The following is a 23,417-nucleotide window of genomic DNA, read 5'->3' on the forward strand; positions in this document are numbered from 1 at the left end:
TATGCAAACTGATCACATATATCTTGCCGGAGATGACTCAGTAGATAGGATTGGATTTATTAGGAAGTGTTTGTATTCTGTTTAATGCCGGGCAGGGCACGCTCCAATTGAATGATGTACATATCACCTATGAAATGTAAGTATTTACTTATCTGTTAAGACATATGAAAGGAATGCTATGTTTGTAATTCAATTCCGTTATTATGGAAACTGTTAACAAATGTTTAATATGTATCTTCTTATAACCCACTGGTGTTTGTTATGAAACTTGCATAATGGGCAATAAACCATGTCTGCACATGCCAAACATTCTTTAGCGCTTTGTGAAATATAAGTAAGACTAAGCTAATTATGGAAAAGTAGAAGGGTCTAAATTCCAAACCGTGAATTAATAATCTTAATACTGCTGAGGGACATTTCTTTGTGCGATAACTTTTTTTCAGTTTCTGTTTGTCAGAATATAGTTGAGCTCCATTTGTAGATTTGGGATACTTTATTTGAACTTCCTGTTATTTCCTTGTTTTATCAATGTTATCTAAAATGATTGTATGCTGCCATTTTAATTCATATGTAAATTCACATGGGTAACATTCATTTGGTAAGTATACTTCGTGCTAAATTCTATTACGCTTTCCGCGTGTTTTGTTCAACTTATTTCATTCTATTTGTTTCATTACGCGTATTTCATTCAACATCAGAAATTTTATTCAGCATTATTAACAACAACAAGAAAAACATCAGAAATACTAATCAGCATTATTAACAACAGCAACAACACCATCAACATAAGAAATATTAATCAGCATTACTAACAACAACAACAGAAATATTAATCAGTATTATCAACACCATAACCAGAAATATTTGTACATGCGACGTCAAACAAACAAACACTAGATAGCCGAGCTTTCTGGCGTAATGAAACAAACACCAACCGATCCCTTCAGGGAAAAGCATGCTCGACCTTGAAGGGGTCCACTGGTCTTTATATACACTAACTTCTCTATTCTCACATAGCCTGGGCTTTGCTAATTTGCATATTACCAACCAAGTTTTACATCTGGTATAAACGTAATTCCATTTTATACGGATTATTATTATTATGAACGCACATCCGCCGCTGTAGACCTCTGCCGCCTACTGGGTCCGTTACACCTCAACCATCCGGAAAGCAGAGCTTTAAAGATTGTTGAAGTTCCAACTTACTATGCCTCACAGGACAGCTGAGCTTTCTAGCAAGTGCATAGAAGTGGAGACTATGAACGCACATCCACCGCATTCAGCGGACCGTTACATATTCATAATGATTTACATTAGAAACACTAGCATAAGCAATAGTTATCAGCACTATTAAGACCACCGCCAAAAATGAAAAAAAGTATAAAATCAAAAACAGAATAGTTATAATCGTGAACACATTAAAACTGGTGTATGTATATACAGATGCTACGAAGAATGCTCAGTATAGCTGATGTGTGTTCGTTTGAGTTTTCTCACCATATTGTCTTTTCCAGTGTTCTGCACACAGTAAATAAATTGCCAATTTTGGTTGTGTGTGTAAGTTTATTTTACATGCACTCGGGCAACGCCCAATCGGCAAGTGTCCCGATAATATTGTTACTCAAATTATTTTTTAAAGCTTAGTGCACAGACAGAATTTTACCCTGGTTAGAGCTACCCTGGTCCTGGTGCACCAGTTTATATCACTGTTACACGGAACCCCCATTAAACGTTCTTCCAGGAATACGATAAATATAATTATTTTAGTGAATTGGCGGAAAATCAAACCTGTGACCCCATGGATTGACACGCGTGAGTGTGACAGTGTATGTCATACCACCGAAAGTACTCGACATATTGTGACAGTGTATGTCATACCACTGATAGTAATCGGCATATTGTGACAGTGTATGTCATATCACTGAACGTTCTCGGCATATTGTGACAGTGTATGTCATATCACTGAAAGTACTCGGCATATTGTGACCGTGTATGTCATTCCACTGAAAGTACTAGGCAGCTTGTGACAGTGTATGTCATTCCACTGAAAGTACTCGGCAATATGTGACAGCGTATGTCGTACGACTGAAAGTAATCGGCATATTGTAACAGTGTATGTCATATCACTGAATGTAATCGGCATATTGTGACCGTGTATGTCATTCCACTGAAATTACTCGGCATATTGGGACAGTGTATGTCATGCCACTGAAAGTACTCGACATATTGTGACAGTGTATGTCATTCCACTGAAAGTACTCGGCATATTGTGACAGTCTATGTCATACAACTGAAGTACTCGGCATATTTAGACAGTGTATGTCATACCACTGAACGTACTCGGCATATTTAGACAGTGTATGTCATATCACTGAAAGTACTCGACATATTGTGACCGTGTATGTCATTCCACTGAAAGTACTCGGCATAATGTGACAGTGTGTGGCATACCACGGAAAGATCTCCGAAGTACTCGGCATATTGTGACAGTGAGTGGCATACCACTGAAAGATCTCCGAAGTACTTGGCATATTGTGTCAGTGAATGGCATACGACTGCAATTACAAGACAAATTGTGACAGTGTATGTCATATCACTGAAAGTACTTGGCATATTGTGACCGTGTATGTCATACCACTGAAAGTATTCGGCATATTGTGTCATTGTATGTCATATCACTGAAAGTACTCGGCATGTTGTGTCAATGTATGTCATATCACTGCAAGTAGTCGGCAGGTTGTGACAATGCATGTCATACCACTGAAAGTACTCGGCAGGTTGTGATAGTGCATGTCATACCACTGAAAGTACTCGGTATATTGTGACAGTGTATGGCATACCACTGAAAGCACTCGGCAGGTTGTGACAGTGCATGTCATACCACTGAAAGTAGTTGGCAGGTTGTTACAGTGTATGGCATACCACTGAAATAACCCAGCATCTTGTGACAGTGCATGTCATACCACTGAAAGTACTCGGCATATTTTGACAGTGTATGTCATACCACTGAAAGTACTTGGCATATTGTGACAGTGCATGTCATACCACTGAAAGTTCTCGGCATATTGGGACAGTGTACGTCATACCACTGAAAGTACTCGGCATTTTGTGACAGTGTATGTCATACCTCAGAAAGTAACCGGCATATTGTGACAGTGTACGTCATACTACTGAAAGTACTCGGCATATTGTGACAGTGTATATCATATCACTGAAAGTACTCGACATATTGTGACAGTGAATGTCATTCCACTGAAAGTACTCGACATATTGTGACAGTGTATGTCATTCCACTGAAAGTACTCGGCAATGTGTGACAGTGTATGTCGTACCACTGAAAGTACTCGACATATTGTGACAGTGTATGTTATTCCACTGAAAGTACTCGGCATATTGTGACAGTCTATGTCATACCACTGACGTACTCGGCATATTTAGACAGTGTACGTCATACCACTGAAAGTACTCGGCATTTTGTGACAGTGTATGTCATACCTCGGAAAGTACCCGGCATATTGTGACAGTGTACGTCATACCACTGGAAGTACTCGGCATATTGTGACCGTGTATGTCATATTACTGAAATTACTCGATATATTGTGACAGTGAATGTCATTCCACTGAAAGTACTCGATATATTGTGACAGTGAATGTCATTCAACTGAAAGTACTCGGCATATTGTGACAGTGTATGTCAAACCACTGAAAGTACTCGGCAATATGTGACAGTGTATGTCGTACCACTGAAAGTAATCGGCATATTGTGACAGTGTCTGTCATATCACTGAACGTACTCGGCATATTGTGACAGTGTATGTCATATCACTGAAAGTACTCGGCATATTGTGACCGTGTATGTCATACCGCTGAAAGTACTCGACATATTGTGACAGTGTATGTCATTCCACTGAAAGTACTCGGCAGGTTGTGACAGTGTATGTCATACCACTGACGTACTCGGCATATTTAGACAGTGTTTGTCATACCACTGAACGTACTCGGCATATTTAGACAGTGTATGTCATGCCGCTGAAAGTACTCGACATATTGTGACAGTTTATGTCTTACCACTGAAAGTAGTCGGCATATTGTGACAGTGTATGGCATACCACTGGAAGATCTCGGAAGTACTTGGCATATTGTGACAGTGTGTGGCATACGACTGAAAGTACGAGACAGCTTGTGACAGTGTATGGCATGCCACTGGAAGATCTCGGAAGTAATTGGCAGATTGTGTCAGTGTATGGCATACGACTGAAAGTACAAGACAGCTTGTGACAGTGTATGTCACACCACTGAAAATACTCAGTAGATTGTGACAGTGTATGTCATACCACTGAAAATATTCGGCATATTGTGTCAGTGTATGTCATATCACTGAAAGTACTCGGCATGTTGTGTCAGTGTATGTCATATCACTGAAAGTAGTCGGCAGGTTGTGACAGTGTATGGCATACCACTGAAAATTCTCGGCAGGTTGTGTCAGTGTATGTCATATCACTGAAAGTACTCGGCAGGTTGTGTTAGTGTATGTCATATCACTGAAAGTACTCGGCATATTGTGACAGTGTATGTCATATCACTGAAAGTACTCGGCATATTTTGACAGTGTATGTCATACCACTGATAGAACTCGGCATATTGTGACAGTGTATGTCGAACCACTGAAGGTACTCGGCAGGTTGTGACAGTGCATGTCAAACCACTGAAAGTACTCGGCATATTGTGACAGTGTATGTCATATCATTGAAAGTAGTCGGCAGGTTGTGTCATTGTATGGCATACCACTGAAGGTTCTCGGCAGGTTGTGACAGTGTATGTCATATCACTGAAAGTATTTAGCAGGTTGTGACAGTGTATAGCATACCACTGAAAGTACTTGGCATATTGTGTCAGTGTATGTCATATCACTGAAAGTACTCGGCATGTTGTGTCAGTGTATGTCATATCACTGAAAGTAGTCAGCAGGTTGTGACAGTGTATGGCATACCACTGAAGGTACTCGGCAGGCTGTGACAGTGCATGTCATACCACTGAAAGATCCCAGCATATTGAGACAGTGCATGTCATACCACTGAAAGATCCTAGCCTATTGAGACAGTGCATGTCATACCATTGAAAGTACTCGGCAGGTTGTGACAGTGTATGTCATACCACTGAAAAATCCCAGCATATTGAGACAGTGCATGTCATACCACTAAAAGTACTCGGTATATTGTGACAGTGTATGTCATATCACTGAATGTACTCGGCATATTGTGGCAGTGTATGTCATATCACTGAAAGTACTTGGCATATTTAGACCGTGTATATCATACCACTGAAAGTAAACGGCATATTGTGACAGTGTATGTCATATCACTGAAAGTATTCGGCAGGTTGTGACCATGCATGTCATCCCTATGAAAGTACTCGGCATATTGTGACCATGCATGTCATACCACTGAATACTCGGCATATATAGACAGTGTATATCGTACCACTGAAAGTAATCGGCATATTTAGACAGTGTATGTCATATCACTGAAAGTAATAGGCATATTTAGACTGTGTATGTCATACCACTGAAGTACTCGGCATATTTAGACAGTGTATGTCATATCACTGAAAGTACTTGGCATATTTAGACAGTGTATGTCATACCACTGAAGTACTCGGCATATTTAGACAGTGTATGTCATACCACTGAAGTACTCGGCATATTGTGACAGTGCATGTCATACCATCGAAAGTTCTTGTCATATTGTGATAGTTTTTGTCATACCACTGAAAGTACTCGGCATATTGTGACAGTGTATGTAATACCACTGAAAGTACTCGGCATATTGAGACAGTGTATGTCATACCACTGATAGTACTCGGCGTATTGTGACAGTGTATGCCATACCACTGAAAGTACTCGGCAGATTGTGACAGTGTATGTCATACCATTGAAAGTACTCGGCAGGTTGTGACAGTGCATGTCATACCACTGGAAGTACTCGGCATATTGTGACAGTGTATGTCATACCACTGAAAGATCCCAGCATATTGAGACAGTGCATGTCATACCACTGAAAGTACTCGGTATATTGTGACAGTGTATGTCATATCACTGAAAGTACTCGGCATATTGTGACAGTGTATGTCATATCACTGAAAGTACTTGGCATATTTAGACCGTGTATATCATACCACTGAAAGTACTCGGCATATTGAGACAGTGCATGTCATACCATTGAAAGTACTTGGCATATTGTGATAGTTTTTGTCATACCACTGATAGTACTCGGCATATTGTGACTGTGTATGTCATACCACTGAAAGTACTCGGCATATTGTGACAGTGTATGTAATACCACTGAAAGTACTCGGCATATTGAGACAGTGTATGTCATACCACTGATAGTACTCGGCGTATTGTGACAGTGTATGCCATACCACTGAAAGTACCCGGCAGAGTGTGACAGTGTATGTCATAGCACTGAAAGTACTCGGCATATTTAGACCGTGTATATCATACTTATGAAAGTACTCGGCATATTGTGACAGTGTATGTCATAGCACTGAAAGTACTCGGCATATTGTGACAGTGCATGTCATACCATCGAAAGTTCTTGTCATATTGTGATAGTTTTTGTCATACCACTGAAAGTACTCGGCATATTGTGACAGTGTATGTAATACCACTGAAAGTACTCGGCATATTGAGACAGTGTATGTCATACCACTGATAGTACTCGGCGTATTGTGACAGTGTATGCCATACCACTGAAAGTACTCGGCAGATTGTGACAGTGTATGTCATACCATTGAAAGTACTCGGCAGGTTGTGACAGTGCATGTCATACCACTGGAAGTACTCGGCATATTGTGACAGTGTATGTCATACCACTGAAAGATCCCAGCATATTGAGACAGTGCATGTCATACCACTGAAAGTACTCGGTATATTGTGACAGTGTATGTCATATCACTGAAAGTACTCGGCATATTGTGACAGTGTATGTCATATCACTGAAAGTACTTGGCATATTTAGACCGTGTATATCATACCACTGAAAGTACTCGGCATATTGAGACAGTGCATGTCATACCATTGAAAGTACTTGGCATATTGTGATAGTTTTTGTCATACCACTGATAGTACTCGGCATATTGTGACTGTGTATGTCATACCACTGAAAGTACTCGGCATATTGTGACAGTGTATGTAATACCACTGAAAGTACTCGGCATATTGAGACAGTGTATGTCATACCACTGATAGTACTCGGCGTATTGTGACAGTGTATGCCATACCACTGAAAGTACCCGGCAGAGTGTGACAGTGTATGTCATAGCACTGAAAGTACTCGGCATATTTAGACCGTGTATATCATACTTATGAAAGTACTCGGCATATTGTGACAGTGTATGTCATAGCACTGAAAGTACTCGGCATATTGAGACAGTGTATGTCATACAACTGAAAGTACTCGGCATATTGTGACAGTGCATGTCATACCACTGAAAGTTCTCGGCAGATTGTGACAGTGTATGTCATACCACTGAACGTACTCGGAATATTGTGACAGGGTATGTCACAGCACTGAAAGTACTCGGCATATTATGACCGTGTATGTCATACAGATGAAATTTCTAGGCAATATGTGACCGTGTATGTATTTGGGGAAAGGTTTCGCTAAGAAAGTTTAACATGTCGTATTGTGCACAACATTGCCTTTTTCCACTCAAGGTGAAGTACAGTTTTAAAATGTTTTATTAAATAACGCTTGTATTATTTAATTCAAGATGCACTCTTGATCCCCAATAAGATTTACCACAAATAATTATATTGTTTTAATGATCCAAATAGGATGAAGAAATGTTGAAAACAATGGTTCTAATGAAGGATAACGAGTTTAAAAATGAGCATAAAACACGGTATTTCTACCTTATAAGACTATAGTAGACCACTGTTAATCTTTAAGCATTCACCAATCAATTTTTAAATACACGGAAACAATCATGTTATCAGTAATGCATATGTTCCATAAGTGCATTATTTAGTAAGTAGTTAAAGGTTTATCAGTCAAAATTGAGGTTTGTTATTAACGTGTATTTTTATATTTTGAATAAGGATGTCACTTTAAACATCTTGCGAGCAATATGCGCTTCGAAAGTGCCTTAAGTGGTCGTTTCCGAACATTCAAACTTTTAATTATAAATGACAGTAACATCCGAGATATCTTGAAACGAACAAACTGATTAAAGTGCGTCCTAAGTTACTTGGATTACTCTTCATACAGTTTCTAAGTAGGGATGTGTTCTTTATTGGATTTAGTATTTTTTTCATTTAATCAAGAAAGTCAAAATTTTCATCTGTGGTTTTCTTAAATGGGTAATCAGTAACAGAGTTGTTACAAAACAATCTCATATCACTTTTAACACCATTTTTGTTCCCCTTCTTATATTGGAAGATATAACTATCTGGTGTGTGTGGGGATTGGGGGGGGGGGGGTCTGGCGTTATATTTACTGATAACTTCACATCAAAAGTTACTGCACAGTGATCATTTATTCCGGGATGAACATTTTTGTCTAAAATAATATCCGGGTCTGTAGTGAGGGTTAAGTCTAAAATGCTATTAATACGGTTTGGTTCGTTTACCGATTGTGTGAGGAAATTTGCATTACCAAGATCCAGCATCCTGTTATTCAGTTGATAGGAAAAGTTTGGATTGTTTGCACTGTGATGTCTTCCCACTTTGTGTCCGGCACGTTGAAATCTCCATTGAGTATGATGTTTGTAAGAGCGGAGTCGTGACATGTTAGTTTTGACAAGGGTTCATGAAGCTGGTTAATAACTTCTGGATCATCAATGGGAGGTGATCTGTAGAGCAGGCCAATGTATAATGGTTTATTTTTAGCATTTTCTAGTCATATCTTAACTAACTAACAATTGGCGTCAAGGTTTCTTGCTAGTAAAGCCACCAGCTTGTTCTTCACCGCAATGAGGACGCCGTCTGGTACAAGTGTGTTGTCTTTCCGGTTAACAATATCATAGCCCGAATGTGGGGGTAGAACCACCGAATCACAGAATATGACGGTGAGAATGTAGGGTTCCTGTGCAGGGATGATTACAGCATCCTTTTGCAGACACAGATTAATAGATTTGACTAAGGAAATCTACAAACAAACATTTTTTATATTTTCAGTGGTATAAAATCACATCCGCCATCTTTGATGACGTCACACTACCGTGTTTAATGTCAGCCGGTGAACGAGACAAGTGTTTGTTATGCACAACGTGATTCGATAAAATGTAAGTAATTAATTCTTTTTTCAATTAATGTCATGTTAAATTCCAAAAATCATCGAATATTTGTTTGATGTAAGCCACGCTTTTGTTTCAACCTGTTTTAAGAATGTCTGACTGCTTTATCTCGAGCTGACCCGCTAATTGCAATTCAGAGCAAAACACACTGCACACATTCCTGTGAATAAAAGCAAAGTTATACCTTTTTAGGCATTTGCTTTGAAACTGAATGTTATGTGATTTCAAAGAACAGGCTGACCATACTTTTTTGTTTCACCGCATTGTTTGTACACCTTAACACGGATATGGCCACTTTATCAAAACTACAGTGGTTACGTTCAACCAATTTCAATGTTTCTTAGTGTAAACGTTACCTAAAACAAAGTTTAATTCTTAGTTCCCCCATCCATAAATTGTGTTCGGTTTGTGGAGTTCAATAAACAGTGTTAATTCGAGTGCAAATTGGTAAATCGATTTTAGAATATAGAGGGGTTTTAGTGGTCTCTGACCTTTAGGGCTGTGTTCAAACAAAGGGGCTTCGCCGCTTATGCTTTCACTGATAAATATACATTCATTTGAGATATTATCGATGATAACATTACATCAAAGGGCAATACAGATTGGAAACAAAGTGACACTCTTATTCAAAATCAATACATAAATATGCATAACAAACATGAATTTGGGGTGATAAATCTTTAACTATCTACTAAATAATGCATTTATGGAAAATGATAACAACATTGTAGCCGTGAATTTAATAGCTGAAAACCGATTTTAAAACAATTGGTGAATGTTAAAAGATTTACAGTGATCTACTATCGTCTCATAAGGTAGAAAACCGTGTTTTCTGCACACTTCTTTCAAACTAAATTCGGTATCCTTCATAAGAACCATTGTTTTTGACATTTATTAATCCTTTCTGGTATATATAAACAGTTATATCTGTTTTTGTAAATCTTGTTTGGGAGTAAGACTGCATCTTTGAAACGTTGTGCATTAACCTTGAAATATTTAGCCTAATCTCTTCAGATATTGTTTGTCTGTAGAATACCGCCTTTTTGTTTAGAGGAGTCAATGTTTATTTCCGATGTCCGAAGGGTCTTTCGATGAATTTATTGATATGAATGGAATCTACGTTAAGATAAAATAAAATTGATGGGGGGGAGGGGGTTATGCCCACCTATACAAAAATGAGCGGATGGGATTTTGTCCTGGGGGTATTTTGTCCTGCTCCCGATAAAATAATCGTGTTATTATTAACAAACAATTCACCACTAGTAAAAGCTTTCTCGGAAATATTGTGTTGAATGGTTATATTAACACACATAGAGGTTATATCTCTATTCTAAAGTATGTTGAAACTCGTCTCCTTGCAACCTAATTCTAGTATTCGTATCGACTTTCGTTACCCGAAATGTTTCTGGTTGACGCTACTTACCCGAACAGGACACAAATCTCGAACACCTGTTAAAACACTCGTTTTGTTACGGTGATCGATAATTCGGTGTTCTATATCATTATAGAGGCTTGCCTTGGTCAGACTTGCGGAATTTCATCAAGCTTCGTTGAGTATTTTTCTAAAAATGACATTCAATGTTCTTATACGCTTAAAGATCAAAATGTAGCACACGGGGGAATGACGTCACAGGACGCATGCGCATCTTTTAGGCCTCGCAATTGTGTTGACCAACATTCAAGATGTATATATATATATATATATATATCAATGGAAATCACTCTATACATTCAAATCCCATGTTTTGAATAACAGCGTAAACAATGAACAACTTTGCAGCTAAGTGTTTATTAACAAATCACACTTATTAATCATAATTTGATGACTATCTTGTTATATTGTCTCCTTTTCGGTTGGAGTTTGAATTATTGTCTATTTTTAGAAAAAGGGGAATATATTATATATTTTATGAATTCTTCAAAATAGTCACTTCTAAGGTAATACTTGCTCTTTTTATAGGTTTATAGGCTTAAGTAATTATAATATTTCTAATTTAATAATCGGACTTTTCAATTGAACTAGACCGTAATGCATTGTTAGGTACAATCTAACACTTTGCGTGGATATTTATCACATCTTATATAAACAAACAAAAATCAATTGTAATGAAGGATAACTAGGTTGTATATGTTGGAGGAAGAGTTATATTCTTATCTGACTAGTGTGTAGTTATTTCCAGTCCTAAACTGCAGTTTGTTGATTTTATTGGATGGTGCACTCTCCGTCGTTCCTGTGTCTGTTCTTTACAAAATTTCGTATGAATATCAAATTATGCCCTTGTGAACAAAACTGGCCACGACCCGAGGTTTTCTGTGGACTTATGTAACAAATTCTTGAAATTCTTCATGCCTGAAACCGCTAGGCTCAGACCTTGTATAATTTGTTACAAGCATCATATAGTGGTCCTCTACCAATAATCTGCAAATTATGCCCCAGGGGTCAAAGCTGGTCCCATTCTTTTTGACCAACTTTCTTATTTTTGAAATTACACCAAAGAAATTTGGACCATGTTCACAATTTTAAAAACAAATATAAAGTTGTGCTTGAATGAACTTGATTTTAACAATTTAACCTACTTTCTTATTTTTAATGCTCCACAAGGAAATTTGGACCATGTGTAGAGTTTTGAATTTTTTTATCAAGGTTGTCCTTGGATGACGCTTTACTGTGTCCTTTTAACTTTCTTTCTTATGTTAGAATCGACAACAATAAAATTAGGGCCATGTGTAGCGTTTTGAAAACAAATATCAATGTGACATTTTGACCTACTTTCTTCTTTTTGAGGCTACAGCGATGAAATTTGGACCTTGTGTAAAGTTCTGAAAACACTTATCAATATTGTCCTCTGATGACATTTAAAATGTGACTTTTGGCCTACTTTCTTATTTTAAAAGGTACAGCAATACAATTTGGACTATGTATACACTTTTGTAAACAGGTATTAATTTATAATATTTAATGACCTTGTCTGTGAACTTTTGACCTACTTTTTATTTTTTAGGCTGCAGCAATGACATTTGGACCATATGTACAGTTTTCAAAACAAGTATCAATGTTATCTTTGGATGACCTTGACTGTGACCTGTTGACCGTTTTTCTTATTCTTGAAGCTTCATCAATAAAATTTGGGCCATGTGAAAACTAATAGCAATGTTTTCCTTAAATGACTTTGACTGTGACCTTTTCTGAAAGATTCTGCAAATTATGTCCCAGAGGTCAAAGCCGGTTCCATTCCTTTTGACCAACTTTTTTATTTTTGAAGTTACATCAATGAAATTTGGACCAAAGTTTTCTAACAGATATCAAAGTTTTCCTTGGATGACCATGACTGTGACCTTTTAACCTAATTTGATATTTTTCAAGCTGTAGTGATGACGTTTGAACCATGTATACAGTTTTGAAAACAAATATCAATGCTGTGTTTGATGACCTTAATTGTGACATGTTTACATTCCTTTATATTTTTGAAGCTACTGTTATGAAATTTCGAGCATGTGTACAGTTTTAAGAACAAATAGCAATTTTGACATAGTCAGGTGATCTTTATCTACTTTCATATTTTTAAAGATACAGTTTAGACATTTTGACCATGTGTACAGCTTTGAGAACAAATATCAAACACGATTACTCAGATGAGCGATTAAGGGCCATCATGGCTCTCTTGTTTATACTTATTGCCAGATTAAAAATCAGCATTTCTTGCTTTCCTATGGCAATTCTGCAAAACAGCCAAACTTGACGCCAAAGAATACTCAATGAGTAATGTTGGTGCTAATTATTCGTGGTTGCTCGTAAAATTATTGTAACGACTAGGGCGCGTTAAAGTTTAATGTATATGTACAAATGGTGTGTACGTTATAGTTCCCATAGTTACATTTATATTATTGGGGGTCTCTGTGTATGTTAAACGGTTATACGTGTGTATCTAAACAAGATAATCACAACAAAGCTTTGAGGCCGAACAGTTTGATTTACATCGGGCTATACTTCCATTGGATTATCCCCCAAAGGTATAACCTGAAATGAGTGACATTACCCGGATACTACGCGTCATTCCTTAACAACAACAAAACAATTACTAAAACTTTTTAAAAAAATCATTACTGTTAACAACAATTTCTGTTTTTATACTAGTAGCTGAATTCGGCTGATACAAGATGGCGTCAAAAAGGGCGTTCGACAGCACCGAATACCAAAACTGGCTGAGGCAGTGGAGGGCCGTCTTCGCCACGAGGAGAGCTCTACTGCCATCTGTTAAGTCAAAGGCTAGCCATCTGCACAATGGTATTCTACAGAAAGCATCGAATGAGCAGACTTGTTCATCAGACCATGGTGATATATATGACCGGCAACCAATACCTTGTCGATTCCATGAAAAACTTCGAAATGAAATCAAGGTCCTACACACAAGAAAGAAACCTTCCTGGAGAAACGCTTCGACTGACACTTGGCAGGACTCATTTGATGTCGCCAAGTTATTCATGCAACCAGCAGGGTATGATGATAAATCTTCGTTTGATGAGATTGACTTCAACGGACTGGCAGCCTTCATATATAACTGTGGGCAATACACTTCAACTGTAAAAACACTATCTGACGAGGTAATGATATCATCTCTACATCACGTCCATAAGAGAATAGAACATGAACGGCTTTGATTAAAATTATTATGAAAAATACTTTCCCCATGAACTTAAACTTAATCATTCGCTTTATTCGAGGTTGTTAATTAATGCATCATAAAAACACGTTTCACACAAATACAGTATGCAGCAATAAGCACAGGCTTTCAACAAGGATTGACCTCGAAAATGAACTATAACGCATGCGAAAAAATGATATTTTATATGTTCAAGCGAACTCATGATCGGATGAGAGTAAGAATAAGGTAGAATATGTATTTATCAAACCAAATTTAACCCTCAGGCTCGGAAGTACGTCAACAAGATCCGGCACATGCCAGACCTATGCTCAAGTGCTCTGACAGACCAGGCCACCACTGAGTGTATAGACAGCATGCTTGCGTTGCTTAACGACCCAGATTTCCAGGGAGATCCAGATATACTAGAAGCAAGGAAACAGCTGGATAAGGTAAAGGAAAAATAAAATATGGTGGTATATGAATTTGACTTAGAGATAATAAAGATAAGGATGATGTACGAACAAAATAGTTTTCAATAGAAGAACGATAGACACAAATGTAAATTGACCTGAGAGATACTTACATGTAAGATGGTTAGAATGACAAGAAAGCGACATAAAAGTAGAGACCCGAAACTCTGATGGGACAGCCGATGGTATAGCAACTAAAATACATATTAATATAGAGAAATGGGTATAAGAAAGATAAAAGGAGACGGGATAACGAATGAAATCCATATTAAGACGGACAAACAAGTGACATATATCATGAACAGATTTAGGAAGAAAATATGGTAAAAGCAACGAAGGAAAAATATGTTCGGACGGGAAAAATCGCGATAAATATACTTAAATATAATAATTATTCGTTAAGTATAAGACACTTAGGAAGTTAGAATCGATTTTTTATACGAAGACCTTAAAAATATAAAGATTTTTGAATACATTTGGGACTTGTATACATTTATATTTACTTTGTGGGAATATACAAGGCAAACGTTTCTAACTTTTAACAAAATGTAAGTCTTACTGAGAATACATACTTGTTTCGAAAAATGCATATAAAAGGTTTTGAAAAAATGTTTAATTTTGCTTAAGCTTTGGCTGCTTATAAGTTAGAAAGAGAATCAATCCTGACTTACGGACATAGAGAGAGAAGGACAAAAGATTGACATACAAAGGCTGGCAGATAAAACTGGATTTGTATTGTCCTTGACGCTTTCTTGGTAATGATCGCCTTGCCCTATAAACATGTCACAGCTAGGGCACGTTATTGGTGAATCTCATTAACATTCCGAGGTTCTAACGATACTGTAACATTACGATGTTTTATTAAAGTCTCATCGATAATTACAAATCATTTTGATTCATTACTTCTTTAACAATACTTCCATTGACATTTCTGAAGATGTTTTTAAATTGAAATGAAAAGGTCAGACCGAAATTATTTTGTGCATGTTCGTACTTTGACGAAACTCCTTGAAAAACTGTTTTTATTTGTACTATTGTTTGCAATAAAATAGAGGATATTTGTTTATTTCGTTTGTCCATCCGTTTGTTCGGTCGTTCGTTCGATAGATCGTTTGCTCGATTGTTCGTTTGATCGTTCGTTCCTTTATTCGCATTCGTAGTGCGTTTATTCATTTATTCAGAGAAACATGAGTTACAGTAGGCCGAACGAACATGTGTTACAGAAGGCTGAAAAAACATGTGCTACAGTATGACTAGAAACATGTCTAACAGTAGGCCGACGAAACATGTGTTATAGTCGGAGAAGAAACATGTGTGACGGTAGGCCGAAGAAACGTGTGTGACGGTAGGCCGAAGAAACATGTATTACAATAGGCACAATAAACATGTGTTATAGTAGTGAGAAGAAACATGTGTTACAGTAGGAAAAGAAATATGTGTTACAGTACGCAGAAGAAAAATGTCTTACAGTAGCCGACGAAACATGTGTTATAGTAGGGGGAAAACATGTGTTACAGTAGGCCGAAGAAACATGTCCTACAGTAGGCCGAAGAAACATGTGTTACAGTAGACTGAAGGAACATGTGTTACAATAGGCTGAAGAACCATGAGTTACAGTAGGCAAAAGAAACAAGTGTTTCAGTAGGCCGAAGATACGGGTGTTACACTAGGCCGAAGAAATAAGTGTTACAGTAGGTCGATGGCCATGTGTTACAGTAGGCCAATAAAACATGCGTTACAGTAGGCCGAAGAAACATGTGTTACAGTTGGAGAAGAAACATGTGTTACAGTAGGCCGAAGTAACGTGTGTAATAGTAGGCCGAAATAACATTTGTTACAGAATGCAGAAGATACGTCCTCGTTTTATATATCATCGATTCGTATTTTCAATCGTTTTTCAACTTTTTACAGAGTTAATGTTTCAAATGGGGCCCGTTATGCGATTATTGTCTTACATGCTATGTAAACTTAAAACAGTTTAGGCTTTCGATATTCGAACTTTAAACGTGTCAATTTGCTTTAAATCTGAACTGTGCATTGTATGTGAAATTCAATGGCTACTTGTTCATTATTCCTTACATTATTTAACTTTCAGTTAAAGACACAAATTGAAGAGCCCAGCTCGGCCTTGTTGAAATATATTATCGAAGCTACTGTGCTTAGAGGCGTCCAAGATATTACGGAATTTGCTTCTGCTAAAGAAGGCGAATGGAGTGAAAAAGCTAGTGCGATAAAGGGTGACTTTGAGAGGCTCGGTGATGTTTTAACGTCAAGTTTACAGGAACACGGAAAGAGCGCCAGTGACGATATTAAGAACTCGTTTGAAAATGCTCGTGCAAAGTTGGATTCATGTATAGAAAATGCTAAGAAAATTCTCATTCAGGCAACCAAAGAGGAAATAATCAAACTAGAAGACGCTGCTAAGTCCGGGAAACTTGAACTCGAAAGAGTAGCATTACAAACCACTTTAGATGGAAAACGGGAACTAGATATAACGACTGGTAAAGGAAAACAAACACTTAAAGATTCAGCGGTGGCGGGACGGGATGAACTATTTGAAATGACAAAGGACGGAAAATGGGAACTCATTAAAACCGTTAAAAGCGGAACAAGACAACTGGAGGAAGCAACTGCGGAACTACATGAAATGACTATGGTCGGAAAACTTGAACTCATGAGAACCTCTGAGAAAATAACAAGACAACTTGAAGATATAAGTGCGGATGGAGGAAAAGAACTACTTGTAACGACAATGGACGGAAAACTTGAACTCATGAAAACCTCTGAGAACATAACAAGATAACTTGAAGATGGAAAAATCGAACTATTAGAAACGACAATAAGCGGGAAAGGGGAGCTGAAAGACGCGATTGAAAGCGGAAAAAACGAGCTGAAAGGATTGATCAAAAGTAAAAAACTGACGAGCATGAATGACGGAGAAGAACAAAGACAGTACAAATTAACCACCAAAGCAAAGTCAGGTAAGACTCTTGAAACCAGCATCTTCTTATCATTGTATCAAGCTTTTTATGGGCAATACACCATGTATGTCACATGTACACGTTTGTGATGTTTGTACGGTTATTTTTCTGCGTGTTGTGTCTTTCTTTCAGTGTATTTTAGACTATTCCCTTATACCTCTTAACAGAAACATATATTATTTCTATTGCATGAGGAATAGTCAGTAAAACATTTATTATATACCTAATTTATATGTCCAATCGTAGACGCTCTTTTAAACCACATGACCGTAGAACATATTTCCGTATCGGAGCGCACTAACTAACAAATATCCTATATGTATTCCGTATTGAACAATTCACAGGTCCCATGTCAAACCTATGATTAAGACGAAACCCGCGAAAAGGTTCCGATTGAAGCTCCGAATCAAAAGTCGCTCCAGATAAAGCGTTTTGATAAAGCTTTTGTTATTAGCGGTCCAATATTGTAGTTTGTAAACAAAAAATAAAAGTTATTTTGCTTGAAGATTCCAAAATATATCAGTTTATACATTGGATACCTGTACCATATTCTGTATAATACGGAAATTGTTTGGACGAAAAGGTAAAGGTATCTAACGAAAAGGTAATTTAACAATTTCTGTACGATACATAATATATTTGGGATCATCTTAATAGGTAAAGAATGAAAAGGTCATTTAACATTGTTCTGTACAATACGGAATATTTATGGACAAGTACACAGCTTGGAAAGTCATATTGGAAGAGCCGCGAGGTGTGTACTCGTCCAAATATATATTCGTATTGTACAGAACAATCTGAAATAACCTATAACTATTATTGAAAAAATGCAAATATTACAGTTGTTCAAATACAATTAATATTGTGTATATTAGGGACGTTTCTGATTGTCACTTTCATATATTGGTCGTACTTGAAACTATATCTAAAACAAGTTAAACAACATAATCACTATCACATTTTCAATCAAGTTGGGCGATAGGGAACAAGTTATCAATGCACAGACAATTTTCAAACACGACCAAAATGCAATATATAAATGCTTATAACTACCATAAATTCACGCTAACCTACAAACGGGCTATCGCGCGTGACAGACTGAATATAATTAACTTGTGAAGTTAAATAATATAAGATATAGCTTATAAATGTGCATGAGTTGCATCCCTTCTTTATAGATATGATTTAAATGAGGGTAAAGGTCATTGAATAAATTATTTCTGTAGATACAATTATGTAACAAAGGAGATATATTCAACAAAAATAGAATGTGTAGCAGAAGATGGTCCTAAATATACCAATGGGTAAAGATGTAAAGAGTCATACATGAGTGGGCAGTTGATACAAACATTTATGAAACAAGCTAAGGGAAAGTAATAGAGCCAGTCTTTGGTGAGCTTTAAAACTTTCCCGTTACTAGATTCATTTCACATTATATTTTGATAAACTAAAAACTAAATGGCAACGAATTTAATATTATTTTAAGCGCTTGACACATTTGTCGCCATAATGAAGACTATTCATTTTTGGTAAAAAGCTAGACGCTAAATTAGTAGTGTAAAATGACGTCAATATCAAGTTTAACTACACTGGTATACCATTAGAAAATACGTAATGGTAGCATTACACTTGATACAAACCACTTCATATGACCAATGGTTTATCTGTTATGGGTGAAATAAGCGGATAGTTATGGATTTATTAATAGCTTGTCTTCAGAAAATTCTGTGTTTTGATATACTAGTAGTAGTAAATACCAAAACATGTATATACCATGTCTGTATTAGTATTGTAAATTAAGTCAGTCCGACTTAAAACTAACGAAACAGAAACATTACGAAGAATCGCAGGCTTGCCAACTGCAGCTAATCAAATAAAAATATAATGTACCTGACATAGAATTTTAATTATATTTACACTCTGAAAGTCAGCGACAGGGTAACAGTTCACCCCATTTTGATTGTACTTTTTGATTGTGAAAATTTGCGCATAGTATATATCTAACACAAAGTCGTTAAATACCAACGTCCATAACATCACGCCAGTTGTATATCATTAAAATTTGACGCGTGACATTTATCGTTTTTTTAAATGCCATAATTGCATTAACTAGTCATACTGCCCGTCTGTCCGTGTGTCCATCTGTTACTATCATATCTTAGCTATGAACTCAATTGTATTCGATAGAAAAAACAGATAAATGTACCGCAGCTTTGGAGTTTGTCATTGATAGTCTAGCCTTAATGTCAAGGTCACAAGTAAAAGGTCAATCGGCAATTACACCAACTTGGCCAAATCGGAGCCATTGACGTTCTTAAGACAGTTTGCTTTTATATTCAAAAGCTTTGAAATAGTTTGCTGTATGCAAGCATTGCCTATTTAAACGCGGCATGAAAACCATAATGTCTTAGCCCACTTAACATTATCAGAATGGCAGTGTAATATTGAGTACGTCAGATAAGCTTGAATAAGTCGTTCTGAACGTTGAATGATACTCATATCCAAAACGAAACTGTAAGTGTAACTGAGCAGCTGATTTAAAATCCACATGCACTTACATGTGTTTATGATTTATCTTTGTCCTGCTCTTATGCACATTATGGAAATCATAGAAATGCGTTGTGTCTCTGCCATAACCTTTTAAGCTTTTAATAAGAATTAAATTAAAACTTCTATGCAATTTTGTTAGCTGCGTCGGCATGTGTATGGTACATACATTTCATGCTCTCACTTAGAAAGGTCGAAGTCACACGATTTTATAGCAAACGTTAGTATCACAGTTATAACTAATCTAATCAATACTCAGATAATTATCCATTTGGAGAGGGTGGTGCTCATGACGTTTGTGCTGCTATCACAAATGCCAAGATAACATCTTGAGGTCAATATTGCACAAAAAAGATTTCTTAGCAATAGTGTGTTACTTCAATTGAATTTCAAACAAATTTGCAAAGTACACGTTTAAAGCTTTTTTTAAACATTAATTAAAGTTGTAATGAAATCATTTGTTCAACATGTCAACAAAACATTGCCCTAAACTAATGGCTGTACGTCCGGCAAGGCCTTATCGGCGGCATTTGTTTCTAACCCTGTTTAAAAACTTTTTAACTAATTAAAACCTTGTTAATTATATCGTTTTTTTGTGTAATGCAAATGGGAATCAGATCATAACACAATCTACGTAATATTTAACATCCCATTCAAACAATGATATGCCAAAATAAGTACCAAAGTTATTGTTTTAATATATTCTCAATTATCAACATTTTCTTCTGACAAGTAGGCATGTTGTCATAAATTTAAGGATGTGTTTTACTTTTAATTACTTACTAACATCATCCTATACCAACAAATTTGTTATTTGTTACTCCGTATTTCTATTTCCATTTAGAAACACCTTAAATGTAATATAACCGTTTTCCAGATTTACAGCAACAGTTGCTCAATCATTACCAAGTAACGTCTTCTCTCAGAATGAACGTCCGATTGGACATTGATGCAGCTGTAGAAGACATGTATGAAAAACCAAAACTTAAATTGAAGAACAAGAAAGACAAATATGGAAAAATAAAAGAGGAAGATATATCAGATATTAATGAGATGTTTCTGAGCGAAAATGGCAAGATGGCCAAAACGGTATTCGTAGAGGGCGAACCGGGCACAGGTAAATCGTCTCTTTGTAAAAAGATTGTCCATGACTGGTGCAGCTTAAAACAATATGGAAAGAAAAAGACAAAACAAACAAAACAAAACAACCTGTTGTGTCAGTTCGGATTTTTATTCTACATAAGGCTTCGCGAAGCTTATGATCAATGCAAAATCAAAGATATGATATTACAGTGTTTGACTGAACGGATTAATTCAGACGATAAAGAGTCAAAAGAATTGCTAGCACAGATTTTAAAATCAGAATGTTGCCTTATTCTGCTTGATGGCTTAGACGAGTGGAAACATTGTAGCGAATGTAAGCGTGATGAACGAATTCCTCATGTAGAAACATGTTGGATTAACTGTACAATATTGATAACAACACGACCATACAAACTAGCGGAGATGAAAGTGAACCGCTCAAAGCTCGAGAACCATGTGCAGTTGGAGGGCGTTCAGTCACCAGAAGAACTTGTTAGGAGATTAATTGAGGAGTTGAACAAACATCAAGTAGTTAAACGTCCAAATGACGTAAAACATCCAAGAACCTGCATTAAAGACCTCAAAACGAAAGGTCTGTGGCATTTCAGGGAAATTCCAATCGTGCATGTTCAAATTGTTTGGCTCTGGTACAAGGATCAGCTAAAGGCAAACATGATTCTCTCTGAAGTTTACAAAAAAATAATAGAAGAAAGGTGGTGTGAAATGAACGAAAAGAAAAACATAGAGTACAGTAATTTCCCAAAGGAGTTTCTTGATTCTTTGAGTAAACTAGCTTTCAATAAGCTGTTTTCAGAAAATGAGGAGGATTCCCTTGTTTTCGGCATAACAGAGGGTCAGTTTGAGAAAAAGTACCAAATTGAGTCTCTTGAATCTGGCATCATGTCATGCAGAAGAAACATAGGTGAAAGATCAGCGTCTTATCAATTTTTGCACAAAACGCTTCAAGAGTACTTGTCAGCATTATATTTAGCGAATAGCAGCATCTCAGAATTGCAAAAACATTGTCAACACGTTCAGGAAGTGTATAGACATTACAGAAGAGAAGATGTGTTGAGCATGCGTCAGATGTTCCTGTTTCTATGCGGCATGAATCCATCTGCTGCTGAAATGCTTTCGAAGTCATTGAATGAACTATTTACGGAATACCTTGAAAGAGACGGCTATTCGACGCACAGAGCAATTGCTTTCCAGAGCATGATGGTGGACGGCCATGAGGAAGCGATGAGAAGCGGACACACCGGAGCCGAGGTCTGCTTGCAGCATGTCGTCCTCCATCGTGCCTTTACAAGCTATTATCAGTTATTATCAAAAGACAAGCCAATGTTGAAGCAATTCTTAGATACAAGAATATCCACTTTTGTGTCATTAAGTATAGAAGCGGAAAGCGACCTTTCTTCTCTGCTGCAGGACAAGAACAATATATTAGATTTAGGGACTTGCAAGAATCTAAAATTTGTTTTTTTAGAAAAAGTTCAATATGATGACATCAACTTGCTGAATTTGAACGGATTAGTAGAGTGCAGCGTAACATTCGAGAACTACAACCCAAGAAATAAACTGGTATATTCAATTGTGTCGTCAGATTTAACGTGCTTGAAAGAACTTGAATTGCATAACGTAGGATGGGAATGTGAAGGTGGGGAAATCATCTCAAACCTTCACCAAATACAACACCTAGATGTCCGATGGAGCGAGCGTCAGACAAAATATTCACAACTCGACCTTGAGCACCTTCGACATATCAACGTACTCACCTTAATGGGACTTGCTTTCTCTGACGTTGTTAATCTACATATGCTCAGTCTTCGAAAGTTAGTGGTCAGCTTTCGAACACAGACAAGAGCACCACGGTTGATGGCGGCATTTCCAACACAAAGCGACAACACAGTCAGTTCAAACCTGGTAAGTTCTACAACGGAGTTTTAAATAGTTTCAAAACTCTACGATACATATAACGTACACAAGTAGAATAAAAGTGCTATAACAAACCATTTTATTCAGTTATCTTATGTTAGAAAATACGAAATACAATCAAATTATTCGGAATGTATACCAGACCAGGAACAATATTTTCAGCGACTAAGCTAGAATGGATATATCGGCCTGACAACAAGTAGATGTTGCCATAAAAATCGTTTAAATGTCAGTTCGCCTTTATTTTGCAACACGGTCTTACATCGGTTCAACATCGGTTAACAACATCAACACGACACCAAAATGAAATTGTCTGTGGTTTTCATTGTATAATTGGACCCAAATACTTCCAATTTTATGCAGATTAAAAAACTAGCGATAATTTAATGCATGTTTTACATGGAATTTGTGGTCACGTAGCTATTATTTGAAAAAAAAAAACAGCATGTTTTGCACTGGAT

General features: G+C 36.9%; 2 protein-coding genes across 3 annotated transcripts in view; both read left to right on the forward strand.

Moving 5' to 3' along the window:
- LOC128218977 (uncharacterized) lies at positions 1 to 17,344 on the forward strand. Of its 2 annotated transcripts, none has more exons than XM_052926803.1 (5): positions 1 to 136; positions 9,179 to 9,285; positions 13,433 to 13,899; positions 14,225 to 14,389; positions 16,506 to 17,344. In XM_052926803.1, exons 3-5 carry the CDS (start codon positions 13,456 to 13,458, stop codon positions 17,211 to 17,213), a joined length of 1,317 nt encoding a protein of 438 aa, XP_052782763.1. In that variant the 5' UTR covers positions 1 to 136; positions 9,179 to 9,285; positions 13,433 to 13,455; the 3' UTR covers positions 17,214 to 17,344. The 2 variants fall into 2 exon arrangements, with proteins under 2 accessions (XP_052782763.1, XP_052782833.1); XM_052926873.1 differs by having other exon boundaries at positions 13,436 to 13,899.
- LOC128218894 (uncharacterized) overlaps positions 17,195 to 23,417 on the forward strand; it is a 19,715-nt gene continuing 13,492 nt past the window's right edge. Inside the window, exons 1-2 of the mRNA XM_052926692.1 lie at positions 17,195 to 17,391; positions 20,816 to 22,944. Coding sequence (XP_052782652.1) covers positions 17,337 to 17,391; positions 20,816 to 22,944 — 2,184 coding nt within the window. The 5' untranslated portion in view covers positions 17,195 to 17,336. The remainder of the gene's footprint in view (positions 17,392 to 20,815; positions 22,945 to 23,417) is intronic.

Source organism: Mya arenaria, chromosome 1 (genome assembly GCF_026914265.1).
Source record: "Mya arenaria isolate MELC-2E11 chromosome 1, ASM2691426v1".
Taxonomy (NCBI): Eukaryota; Metazoa; Mollusca; class Bivalvia; order Myida; family Myidae; genus Mya; species Mya arenaria.